The sequence below is a fragment of the Artibeus jamaicensis genome, unplaced genomic scaffold (genome assembly GCF_021234435.1).
Source record: "Artibeus jamaicensis isolate MK-2021 breed Jamaican fruit bat unplaced genomic scaffold, CSHL_Jam_final scaffold_1283, whole genome shotgun sequence".
In the NCBI taxonomy this organism is placed as follows: Eukaryota; Metazoa; Chordata; class Mammalia; order Chiroptera; family Phyllostomidae; genus Artibeus; species Artibeus jamaicensis.
This window is the reverse complement of record NW_026522028.1, coordinates 18,856,351-18,870,012: the sequence shown is the minus strand read 5'-3', so window position 1 is coordinate 18,870,012 and position 13,662 is coordinate 18,856,351. Positions and strand designations below refer to the sequence as shown.

The 13,662-nt window shown below is 41.9% G+C and overlaps 2 protein-coding genes across 4 annotated transcripts in view; one reads left to right on the top strand and one right to left on the bottom strand.

Moving 5' to 3' along the window:
• The window catches only part of PIR (pirin), an 87,263-nt gene extending 86,213 nt beyond the window's left edge, over positions 1–1,050 (bottom strand). The window contains exon 1 of one of the 2 annotated variants that reach the window (XM_037157529.2): positions 812–1,050. The gene's annotated coding sequence lies outside the window, so the exon portion shown is untranslated. The remainder of the gene's footprint in view (positions 1–811) is intronic. The other variant, XM_037157528.2, reaches the window with a different exon arrangement.
• A 7,818-nt stretch (positions 1,051–8,868) lies between these two features.
• BMX (BMX non-receptor tyrosine kinase) overlaps positions 8,869–13,662 on the top strand; it is a 49,715-nt gene continuing 44,921 nt past the window's right edge. For both annotated transcript variants that reach the window (XM_037157488.2, XM_037157489.2), the window contains exon 1: positions 8,869–8,978. In XM_037157488.2, coding sequence (XP_037013383.1) covers positions 8,976–8,978 — 3 coding nt within the window. In that variant the 5' untranslated portion in view covers positions 8,869–8,975. The remainder of the gene's footprint in view (positions 8,979–13,662) is intronic.

Genomic DNA, 13,662 nt, shown 5'->3' with positions numbered 1-13,662 from the left:
GATGCTAAACAAGCCTGGGTTTGCATCCCAGCTTCACCATGTACCAGTTGTGTGACCTGAGGCCAACTGCTAAGCCTCTCCTTCCTCAGTTTTTCTGTCAGCATTCTAAGGTCAGCTGCTGTTATTTAAAACACTCACCCTGGCAATGCCCTCCCCTGTCAGTCAAGGCACAACTGAATTGTTAGACACAGCAATAAGCTCAGATGCCTGTGTACAGAATAGTCATCACCAACAAACAAGCAAGTCAAAAGTATTTTGCCCACATCTGAACAATTTGGGGCTCCTTCTAGGCTCCTACAAATAAACTTTAGGCACGTTAGATACATGGAACAGACTGACAGCTGTTGGGTCGGGGCGGGGGCGTGCAGACTGTATGAAAGATGGTGAAGGGATGAACCAAAGAACAGTTATGCATGATCCGCAGTCACCAACCAGGACATGGGGATTGATTGAGGGAGGGGAGAGGGGGAGAGGGTGGGACTGGGTGGAGGTGGGAAAACAGAGAAAAGTGGGAACAATTGTAATAGCATAAACAACATAAATTTAAAAATAAAAATGGTTATAAAGAAATTCTTTGCATGTGAAGATCCTACCAGCAACTCCCAGATCACAGTGTTTTGCCAGAAAGAGGATTCGGCTACCACTCTCCCCTAATTGCAAAGAACTACTAAGGATCTCTAGTCATCTCCCACAGAAACCCCCCCTAGGCATCTGAAGTGGGATGGGGAAGCCGTGGATACTGCTCCCTGTTGCACAGCGCCCCACCTCCACACACCCCGCCCCGCCCACCCCACGGACGCCGGGTACTCACTAGCCTTGGCTGGAACCTGTGCAGCGATGGCGGGTGCTGGTGATGGCGGGTGCTGGTGCGGGCAGCAGGCAGAGTACAGGGCAGCAGCGTGCAGGAAAGGCGCAGGGAAGCCTTATCACTGTGACTCAGCACTTTGTGGACACAGGGAGGGTCTTGGACAGGGGTGACACTCCTTATTGACACTGTACAGTGCTCTCGCTCCGCCCTCCCCTGCCAGCTCAATTGCCAGCCTCCATTTAGCCTCTGGGCCCCTCCTGCCCTGGCGGTGTATTGGGGGCGGGGGAGGGGAGGGTGCCTTGGCCCCGGGAGGAATGTGTGAGCTGGATAGATGCTCTGATCGGCGTGAGGGTCCCAGCCCGACGCCTTAAGAAACCTGCCTTTAACTGTAGTCCACTTGCCAGGCAACCTGCAGAGCCTGCCGGAATTTGAATCCTGCCTCCACCACTTGTTAGCGGGGTGACCTTTTGCAAGTGGCTCATTTTTCCCACCGTAAAATGAGGATGTTGCTGATAACACAACACAACCTTCTAGAGTTGTGATAAGAATTCAGTGAACTTGCTAGGTTCAAAGCACTACACAACTGTTTGTTGCATAAATAAGTAGCCTGCTGTTTGCCACTTAGAATGGGGCGGAGGAGTGGGGGCGGGTATTGGAGAGTTTTCCCAGGGGAGGGCGGAGTTACAGAAGCCAGCGCAGGGATCTAGTTCACTGCTAAGATTCTTCTTCCTCTTCTTCTTCCTCTTCCTCTTCCCCTTCCCCTCCTCCCCCCTCCCCTTGTTCATTGCTAGGATTTTTAACCAGGGGTATGTTTCTGTTGTCTAAACACCAGAAACAGGTGTGGCTGTTTCAATGCAACGTTAATTGTGGATACTGAAATCTGAGTGCCACTTGTCCAGAAATGTTATTTCTCTTTTGATTTTTTTATTTCTACCACTTAAAAATGTAAAAACTATTCTTAGCTTGCAGGCTATAAAAACTAGTTAGTGGACCAGAGGTGGTTGCTGGCCTGGTCTGCACACCCCCACTCTAAAAGAAGCTAGTAGTGGAACAAGGACTTTCCTCCGGATTTATTATGTCAGTGGGATTCAGACTCCCTCCCCACCTTGCCTAGATGATTCAAAGTTTAATGAGATAATATGTGTGAGCACTAAAAGTGCGATGAAATAAAGTATTGTGGCTTATATCATCATGATACATACTTCTGCAACTGCCTCCAAATAAAATAGAAGCATGGGCTCTCTGGCACTTTGCAATCTTCAGTAAATGCTTCTGCCTTTCTTACCATAAAGCTCACCATTTTGCCAATTGTCTGAGCCTGAAACAAGCTCATTCTTTCACCTTGAAACCCTATGGATTCTGCTCCTAATCTCTTAAATTGTTCCCACTTTGACTGGCAGCATCGATCTTCTCTGATAGCCACCCCACTCTTGCCTTCAGGCATATTACTCTCCAACTCACAGGGAAATGGAATACCTGCTTAAGACCTTCATTGCTCTCAAGAGTAAATCCTGGGATGTCATTACCCCTCAACACAATGATACCCGCTCAAGGACTGACAAAGACACACACACACACACAAACACACACACACACACACGCACACAGGCACCCCCTTTTCCCACCATGCTGAACTTCATTTTGGCTCTGCAATGTGTATTCTCTCTCTTGTTGGCTTGTTGTGCCTCTGTCTGGAACTTTCTCTCTCCTGATCTGGCTTATCCACATTCATGTTTCAGCTCTCAGTTTGGATATCACTCTGGAAAAACTTCCCTTTTCATTCCTTCAAGTCTGGGTGAGATGTTTGACCCAGCAATCATCGCACTTATGCATTCTTGACCAGAGTCACAGTTTACCTTCCTTAGAAAGATTCTCTTTCCTAAGATGGCCCCAACACTTTTTCCCATCACACCTGTTTTTTTCTGCAATGTGACCTTGACATTCCCCCCCGCCATGGAGTTTCCTCTCCTCTTCTTGAGTCTAGACTAGGCAGGGCTTGTGGCTGGTTTGACCAGAGCAATATGGTAAAACTGATACTGTGCCAATTCTGGGTGTGGTTCTGAAATGGCCAGGCAGCTTCTGCTTCTTGCCTCTTGGAAGCCAGTTGCTATATAAGAATAGCAATGGCCTTGAGGCTACCATTCTAAGAGAAGCTCATGGCACGTGGTAGAGAGGTCCTGGAGGAAAAAAAGCCATATGAAGAAAGTGACAGCGGCCAAGGACACTGAGGAACTAGACATGTAGATGAAGAAGCCATCTTAGAAATAGATCCTCTAGCCCCAGTTGATACAGGTGATGAGTCCTTCTTAACTTCTGGACCCACAGAATTGTAAGCAAATAAAAATGGTTGTTTTAAGCCATGCAGTTCCCATTTGTTTCATGATAATAGCTAACTGAGAAATACGCTTTTTATGAGACAGGAGACATGAGGTGGATTTTCAAAGCTCTTTGGGCTAAAGGAAAACTCTTGCCCTATTAGAAAGCCCAATATTTGCCCTATTAGAAAGCATATACGTCCATTTAAATGTTATTACCAAGGCAACCAGCCATCCAGCAAGATCCACAATTATTAAAATACACTTGAGAGGTTAAGTGTGGGATCCCACAGGCCATAGCAGTAACCTTTGGAGCTCAGGTGTCCAGAAAGTCATAAGCAGCATTCACAATGAACTGTCTCTGTGAAAGTTATAAGTAGCATTCACAGAGACAGCTTTGTAATAAAAGAAAACAGAAAAGAATGGCTTCACTATGCATTTGTACCCACTTCTATACTGGATATGTGATACTCTTGTGGAGGTTTTCAGTTCATCACCCTTTCAAAGCTTTCTCTGAACCTCAGAATCCCCTCTACCTCCAAAACCATAACAGCAGCAAGAGCTTCCCTTCCTTCTTCAGTTTGAAAAACCAGTGACAGGTAGAAGCTAAGTCCAAGGGCATGCATTTTCAGGCCTGAAAAGCTAGAACCCTTAAAGTAAAGAAAACCAAAGTTAGGAGGGGATGGATTTTTACACATAGAATATGGGGCATGTAACATTGCACTATAGAAGGGCCCACCTCTGAGGTCAGAAATGTGACATAGAGCTTTGAGCACTTTTCTCACTGTTGTCACCAGGATGGAGATGGGAAGCAGGCCACTGGATATATGAGTATGTACATAGACCGTTGGTGGCCTTTGGAACCCTGGGAAACAAAGAAAACTCCATGCTGATATGACAATGAAGAGGGCCTTCCCTAAAGAATTCCAAATAATAGCATTATTATCTTAAAAGATGCCTACATAAGCAATAGATTTTATTTGCACTTTTTTGCAAAAATTGTGTTTTCTCTTCTGTATGACTTCTTGGTTTTCTTCTCAAAGATATATTTTATAGAAATATATGGACGTCCTGTATGGACATCATTTCATTATTTGCATGTTTTCTCCTTCAAGCAGGCAACTGAAGAACTCTTTCTTGCCAATTGGTCAATCGTTCATGATTTGCCTCCCAGGGCACTGTAGCTGTTGTCCATTAAATGATAAATATCTCTGGACTATTCCATATTAGGGATTCGAACTCACTGAACCCAGAAAAGCGATTGTCTCCAATCAGAACTGATCAGACTCTCAAATCTGGGACTGATTATTTTGTAAACATTGGTTTATTAAAGCCATTAATATGATTGAGGACATCCATATATATGCAGGAAAGATGAGGATATGCAACTCCCATTTCCACCAACATGAGAGCAATGTACATAAAGCTGGTCTGTCCAATTAACCAGGGTTTTAATGCAGAAGCTACATGTAATCAACTGTTGCACAAAACTCATAACTGTGTTCTGGTCTTTCCCATGGGCTTTGGGCAGTGTGCCAGGAAAGAATGGCTTATGACCCTTTTTATGAGCTCCAGAACTTTCCTAGAATTAATCATAAGCAAAACACTCTTCACCCTGAAAGGCTGATTCATCTCTGAATCAGGAAAATAGAGAAATTTAGGTGAATGATTCCCCTCATTACTATTTCAGTTACCCTGATAACTTTTCTCAGTTTTCAGTTTTTGTAAGATAGTATCTTCTGGCTAATTAAAGGTTGCTTTCAAGATCATAGCATTGGAGTTAAAATAAAGGTTAATTTGAATTAACCTCTAGTTAATGTTTTTTATACTGTGGTGTTTACGGGTGACTGATGGCTGCAACTTACTTTGCACAAAAACTAACAATATCAATAGTAGTTATACCAGTAAGGGGGAGAGTTAGATGGATAGAGAGGTGCATAAACAGCTAGATGACAAAGCAAATGTAACATATAATTATAGAATCTAGATGGCAATGTATGGGTGCTCATCATAAGATTTTTAACTACTTTTTTGTATTTCAAAACTTTTCATGATAAAATTTGGTGGAAAACTATTCAATAGTTTGAATCAAAGTAGGAATCATGGGTAGAAGTGTTCCATAAAGATACCCTGTTTCCTTATCTTCTTTGCTTCCAACTCTGGCACCCTGAACACAGTACATTTCAATGAATGCCTGTTGAACTGAGCTGTTAAACTAAATTCCAAGCTATTAGGTCACTTCCACAGCTGGCAGGATTCTTCTAGAGCATGAATTGGCAAAATTTTCCTGTGAAGGCCAGATGGTAAATATTTGAGACCTGTGAGTATATGGTCTCTGTCGCAACTACTCAACTCTGCCATTGTACAATGAAAGCAGCATAGATGATATATTAAAAAATGACCAGTGCTGTGTTTCAAAAAGATTATTTATGAAAACAGGTGGTAGTCATAGTTTGCCAACCCCATTTAGACCCCATTTAATGTAGTATTTACCATCCACTAAAAAGTGGAGTAAAACTGACAAAATACCAACAGTCTATATAAAGATTTCAGATTTCAGTCAAGGTCATAACAAAACAACAAACATTTTTGTGTCCACCTCCAGCCTACCTCCTTTCATAAAGAGCAAAGTTATTTGTTCCACCATTGAACCTAAAGTTTAACATGCAGGCATCCTTAGGAAAGGTGATACATTAATCTTTTATGTTGGTAAGCATAAATGATTCCCATCAGATCCCAAACTCCAAGGTGTTTAGCACTGGAATGAATACGTGTAGGGGGTGCGGAAGTGATGCCCCCAATGAAGAGATTCTTATGGGAAAAGCTCAGGCTACAGAGAAAAGATATTGGAGCTCTGTAGGCTTACTATTTAGTAGGGAGAGACCAACATTAAACATAATAAATAAGTAAATTATGTAGTAGGTTTTCAGGTGCTAAGTGCTAGTAAAAAAATGAACAAGAAGAACAGAGTAGGGGAGATTGGGAGCACTGGGTAGAGTGAGGTTGTAGTATTAAACAGAGTGTTCCAGGTTGGCCTCATTAGGAAGATGCAATTTGATGCAGAGCCTGAAGATGTGGAAATTAACCAGGCACTTATCTGTGACAGTTTGCCAAGCAAAAAAAAAAAAGCACCAATGCAAAGGACCTGGGGCAGATGGTGCTCTGCATATTGGGGGATTTAGAAGGGGGCAAGTTTTAGGAGTTGCTCTGTGAGGTAAAAGAATAATGAGATGTCAGAGTTGGGACCAGAAGAAAGGTTAGAGGCACATTGGAGAGTTCAGACTGGAGGAGCAGCAGCATTTGACGCACATTTAGAAAAATCACTCTGGCTAGTCAGTGGAGAATAGACTGCAGGGAGCAATCATGGAAGCAGGAAGAGAGTCAGGAGGCAAGTGCAGTGTTCCAGGTGAGCGATGGTGGCAACTTAGACCAGTAGGTAGCAGTAAAGGGGGTAAAAAGTGGCCAGATTTAGGATATCCCTTGATGATAAAGCTAACCACGTAGAGGCCTGTCCAGAAAGCATCCAGACATGCAGTATGAAACATAGAGACATTTACTGAAGAAGATACAAGAAACATCGTACATAGGGCGATGACGCCTCAGTCCCCTTCAAAGTAGGAACCTTGGGACCTCACACAGTTCTCCCAGTCACCATCAGTTGCCCCATCAGACGTTCCCAAATCTCATCAATGGTCTAAAATCTTTTTTCCTTTCAAAGGTGACTTTAGTTTTGGAAAATGTCAGAAGTCACAGGGCACCAAATCTGGGCTATAGGAGGGCTGAGTCACCTGAGTGATTTCATGTTTCACCAAAAAACTCTGCATGAGACATGAGGCATGAGTGGTACACTGTTGTGATGAAGCTGCCAGTCACCAGTTGCCCATAGCTGTGGCCTTCTGAATCATCCAAATAGTTTCTTTGGAGGAATGTTCAAGCTTAATGCAAAATTCAGATTCATTGCTCTACTCACTCAGTCATTTTAATGTGATATAAGCATCTTAATGTGATATAAGCAGTAGTACTTCTAAGTGAACAAGCTTATTTATGTCATGAAGTCAAATTATCCCATGCTGCATCCCTATAGAAGCTTGGTGCCTACTAAAGGCTTGCATGAACAAGCTTTAGAGAAAATTCCTAAGGGTCTTGCTGGGTAGAGGTAACAAGGCACACTAGAATTTGAGGAAATAAATTTTGTAATCAAAAGAGCTGGTTGCCATAAGTTAGAATTAAACTAAGGACATGGAAAATTCAGAGCCAAACAAAAGGTCTGGAGAAGTGGAAGAGGAAGCAAATGAATAGAGAATAAGTAAATAAAACTATGACATTTTTGACTCAGAGGAAACCACTCCTCCCAGCTGCCCTTGAGTGTTCCAAGGTGCAAGAAGGGATAGGCATACCAAGAGATTATGCCCAAGTGCCTCAGGCCCCTCCTGCTTCCCTGTTCCCTTCTCCTCTATTTACTTTTTATTCTAGAACTGATCTTCTGCCATGCTCCTTAAACAGTGGAGTAAATACAAGTCACCAAGTGGGAAAGAACATTGATTCATGCCCAGTTTGACTGCCAGCCCTATTCCTAGGGGATGGAGAGCTATTTGGAGTTCACCAGTGACTTATTTGTTGTCAGAGTGTGATCTTTTGTTTGAAATCTTCTGAAGGACCCTTTGCCCTTCCACAAATCCCAGTTTGAAATAGAAATATTAAAAATGTCTCTGTAAGTTATTTTTCACACACTCTACTGTAACTGAATCTTTACTTGTGGTTCTTCCTCCACTAGATAGAAGCCCCCTGAAGATGTGGGCTGCCTCTGTCCTGTTTATTACTGTGTCTCCAGCCCCTAACAGATTGCATAGCACATGGAATTTTCTCACTAAGACTTGATTGACTGAATGGATGAAAAGAAATTATGTCGATGCTGTGTCCACTCAAAAGAATACCTCTTTGAATGCCAGTAGCTTCACTCTCCTCTGCCAACCCAAGACTTCATCACGCTGTATGTGTTTACTAATAAGTTAAAGTAGCCAACGATTTATAAGTAAACAGTGTGACAATACATGCCGACAGGATGACTAATCTTCTTGGCTGTCCATAGTAGACCCTAAAATAAGTCATTAGATTTATTTCATGTGACCTGCCAGTGTGCACCAGAGAAAATGGTAGAAAGAATAAAACCAAAGCTATGATGTCATCACAATGATGCCAAGTGACAATCACACTCTTTCCTTACAATCTTCGTGCATGAACATTAGGAAAACTGATCTCTCTTCCATTTCTGGATTTCCTAATAATCCAAGCTGTCTCATGTGCTCCTTTTCAGTCCCACTAACTGTCCTCTCTCATACATTCTTCTGCCTCCTTTGTTCAGTGTTGAGTTGAAGTTTTCATTGCTTATCCTCTGTGCACTTTGTCGTTACCTCATGGTTTCCTGACTCATATGAGAGAAGTCAGCAAGAGAAGTGGAGTTTTACAGAGATATTTCCTTGTCCTTTCAAGCATCAGGTTCTATAAACAAAGGCATGGTTATCACTTGTACCCGAGAGCTGCCTGGGAAAAGCAGGAGCTGTGGTTATCAAAGTTGGAACCTTTAAGAAATATGCTTTTGTCTCCGTTTTTGTTGCATTCAATCAGATCAACAAGTGTTGGCTAAGTGTTGAGCGTGGTTTCCTGTGGGATTGTGTAAGGCCTTGCAGGACAATAAACGTTTTGGGGGCACTGAGTAATGTAGTCATTTCTGACCCGGCAGCCGGGAAAATGTGAGACAATTTGCTGCTGCTGGAAGGAGGACCGTGGGGCTGTGTGCCTGCAAGAGAAGACTGACTTTACTGCAGTGGACCCAGGCGGTGGAACAGGCCAAAATGGTGCGTTTAAGTGGCAGGTGGCTATGCAATGTCATATCCTACAGGAACATAGGTTCAGATCTGGGTATCGTAGAGCCTGCAGTTCAAAAAATTGGGGGAGCCAGCTTTTAAAAATACCAAAATTATGACTATAAAGTTGCTGGGGCTCCTCCAAGACTTTGGATGGGGCCATGTAATTTGCACCCCTCCCACCTCCTGATTCAAAAACCTTGCTCAGGGCAGCTGGCAGGTTGTATGTGTATCACCACCAGCTCCTTCTAGCTTTGTGTTGTTTTCTCTGTTTTTCTCCTTACTATTTTTTATGTATTGCCTTTCCATGTCTTTTTTCATATGAGCTTCATAACTGCTTTAAAAGGTAAAGAAATGTTAGTCATTCTTTCTTTTCTCTTTGTTTTTATGATGTTATTTTAGCTCCAAATATTTGTTCTTAGGTTCCTGGAGTCTCCTTAAATCAGAGGCTTAGGGGTATTTTAGATGGAAATAGATGGGAGGGAGGTGAACCATAAGCTGTATCCACATCGACATGATTTTGAAAATTCTTGTGGACTGCGATGAGTTCATTGGATTTAAAAAGCGGTAGACTGTCATGTGATCTATATCAGTGACTTTCAAAATCTGCTATGCACACAGATCACCTGGGGGTTTTAGCAAAATTCAGGTTCTGATGCACTAGGTCTGGGGTGGGAATAGAGATTCTTCATTTCTAACGAACTCTCAGGTGGTGCTGATGCTGCCAATCCAGGGAGTACAACACATCTCACATTGGTTCATAAGAAATCTGGTGGTGCATATACACAGTCACTAAGGGGCTGGCTCAACCCGATTTTAAGGTCCAGTTCCATGACCGACAGCTTGTAACAGACCTGCAGAGCAAGTGCTTATTGACTACAGAATATATGGGGAATCTTCCTGCCTCCCATTATCTCTTATGCCCAGGAGCTGGGGGAAGGGGGATGAGGACTGAAATTTTATGGTGAGAGCCCTTTTGTTTTTAAACTGTACTATGGACTTTTTAAAAACTTGCCTACAGAGTGCTGAGAGGAAGGGGTGGGGTTTCTGGAACATTTGCTGGTGCGCTAGGCATCTTACCACTATTTTGTCTTTACTGCCCCTAACCCTTCGAGGTGGTTTTTTTTTTTTTTTTTTTTACTCCCTTTAAGATGGGGAAGCTGAGGTTTAGCAAGGTTAAGTAACATGTCAGGTTGCATGGAGACATAGTAAGGGATTTGAACCCACAAAACTTGAGTGCTTTTGCTCATACCAACCTGTATTCTCTAAGCAGTGCTATGTGTTAAATGAATACAGTATAAGGTATTAGGACATAGATTTATTACATTTTGCTTTTCTCCTAAGCAAGATGCCCAGAGGAGTGCCCTAGCAAAGGGAAGGGAGCTGAAGGAAAGAGGCGGCTGAAAAGAAGGAAGGGCTTAGAAAAGTTTTGTGGGGCACTACAGAAGAATTTCATACCTAACATAAATTTTAGCTCCAACAAAAATGACATTGGAATTTTTGCCTTCTTTGTGCAAAAACGGCCTTCACAAAATGTCTGTTTTTCATAAAGTCATTTTTAAATAATTGAGGTATGGTGTTTCAAAATGCTGAGAGTTTGTGTGCCATCGTTAAAGGATTTCTGTCCCTATCCTGCTAAGACACCTGTAGCTTTCTCTCATGGAAAGAGGGACTTAGCGGGTTCTGTGGAGCTAGTATTTGTCTTTGGCCAGCGTATTTAGAGCTCTACTTTCAAACCATTTTACCTGATTCTGAGTTAAGCTTTTTGTTCCTGTTCAATTTACCATCATATTTTGTTCAGTTATTTAGTAAGCAGGCCTGGCCTGGGGCAAATATTTGAAGATCAAGTTTGTCACAATGTTGCCCATTTTCCCTTCCATAGCCCGCCACCCCCAAGTGCTCACTTGAAGCATATTTCCTTTCCTCTTCACCCCTCCACTGACTAACCTCCCGCAACTTGACACCTACCAAAACCTTTAGCTAAATGGTAAAAGAGGATAATTAAATTAAGTAAAGAAATAAGGAATTGCTACTCTCATCTCTAAATTTGAAAGAATATAGTTTGAAGGGCACCATCCTGAGCCAGTCAGGGAATATACTTTTGGTTGAGGGAACTATTCAATGACCTTATTTAATTATATATGCTTTCTCCCTTCCTTTCCTGCCTCCTGACTCCCTTGTACACCTCTTAGAATTTATTCCAACTTTTGAGTTGTATGTTTCTTACCTATTTTCAAAATGTGGGCTAGAGGTTTGCTATTTAACACTGCCTCAGAGGATCCCACTAAAAGATTATTCATAGGTCTCACCTTTCTATTATTTCTCTTGCATGGGTCTGGTAATATCTAAGTTTATGCAAGGCTATAGTATGTTTAGCTAAATACACAGATCTCTGTTAGTTTATTCATTGTCATGATGGTATAGACACTGCCCCAAATGGGACACCAAAATCTGGCTCCCTAGGCTGTGTGTCTCAGTTCACATCTTTGCAGTTCTGGCTAAGTCACTTAGGCTGCTGGAGCCAGTTATTGCATCCATAAAATGACTTCCAGAGTTCCTATCAGCTTTGATATTCTATGGCTGCCTTTGTATACTTAGGTTGCAGGGGTGTCCAACCCTTTGGCACCTCTGTGCCACACTAGAAGAAGAAGAGTTGTCTTGGGCCACCCATTAAATACATTGTGACACATAACCACAAAAAAATATCTCATAATGTTTTAAGTAAATGTATGATTTTCTGTTGGCCCACATTTGCAGCCATCCTGGGATGCGTGTGGCCCATGGGCTGCAAGTTGGACACCCCTGGTTACAGCCTTCTCTGAATAGGAGGCTTACACAGCTGGCACGGCCTTCTCTAACATTAGCATCATGGTCAAGAATATGTGCTTTGGAGTTAGGCTGCCTGGATTCAAATCCCAGTTCCACCACACTAGCAGTTTAGCTTGGGCAATTTATTGTCACATCACAGCTTCACCAGCTATAAGCAGGGAATAAGGTTGTAACCTACTCCACAGGTTTGAGTTTGTTACAACTCACCCCATAGGACTGGGGTGTTATGACATGCCCTATACAGTGGTTGACATACCTTATAGGGTAGGATGTCACAAGCTCCCCAATAGGATGATTGTGACCAGTAAATGAAAGCATATTTTTAAGGTGCATTAGGTACTGCCTGACACATGGTGAGTCTTCCTTAAATGTTAGCTAGGATTATTAATTATTACTACAATCACTCATATCCCTCAAGCTCCAATATTGATGCCCTCCATTTCATAATATCTTTCTTGATTATCTTAAGGAAAAAAACCAACTTTTTCTTCGTCTGGCCTTTCACAGCAAAGGCAACAGAGTCTGCTCTAGCACTTGAGTTGTTTTCTTCTACCTTCTTCTCTTTTAATCATGATTCAGTGCCCACATTGTGCCTAGTGTTTTCATATAAGATTTCTCATTTAAGTCCCATCAAGTGGAAGAGCTATGGGCACCTCATTTTTCAGATCAGAAAACTGACATTGGGAATACGGAAGAGGCTTGGTCAGGTGACACAGCTCACAAATGACAATACAGTCACCTCCTCCAAGCCTTCTGAGCCTACCACTCCACAGCAAACTTGCATATTAATCAGTTATGAAACCTAGCTCTCAAACCTGTTTGTTGTCACTCAGAGCGTACTTGTAGGTCTAAATTCAAGTGTGTTGAATAGACCTACAGAGTTGAACTCCTTTCTCTCATGATAAAATTTCCTTATAAATGCTAAATAACCCATGTTAATTCAGCATGAATCCTTTTTGTGTGTTATAGGGTACATAATGGTTGCTGGTTTCCTCATAAAAATACTATATTGATTTTTGTGAGAGTTTTTTTTCTTTTGCTTCCATCATACTTCAGTCTCTTTCTAGTTTCATGTGCTTATGGAAATAGGTAGCCTGAGCTATTTGGCAGGCAAATTTATGTGTCTATTCTATGTAGGTGGTAATATGAGAGTCCAGCCACATCCTACCAGCTCCTCCATAGAAATAGATTTCTGGCTAATATTAACTAGGTTTAGGCTCTCATCTTATTTTGAAAGGTTTTTTTTTTACCTACCCAGCTGAATTTCCCTTAAATAACTATAGTCAGAGCCAAGTTTGCTAGTCTTTGGACAGGCATTTGAATCAACTGTGGTACCTGACCCTGTTCAACTTATTGTTCTAATAAAAGAGACATTACATTTCTAAAAATTAGTCATCAGTGATTATCACCTCCTATACCAAGGGAGACCAGAAAAATATCTTCATTTTAGAATCTAGGCTAATCTAGGAAAAGAGAGAAGTACAAGAAAGGGACAGAAGCAAATAGAAGGAGAAAGGCGGGTCTAAACTTGAGCAGGAACCAGGTATTAGAAGAAACTTATCCGGAGATGACAAAAGTACGAGTCATCTAAACAAGAGTTCAAGTTTGTTAGGGAGCATGAGAGTCAACTTTGAAGGACTTCAAAGACATGTAGCTCTGAGTGTTTATTACATGAGAACAACAGATTACAGATTCATATGTATAGTATGTGAACTCATTTTTGTAAAAGTAAACACATGCATGTCTATACTTGAAAAAAATCTAAAGGTATGTTCACCAAAATATTGACAACTTTTTTTTGTTGTTTTTTTTTTGTCTGTAGTTCTTGACTTTGCAGGATGAATAT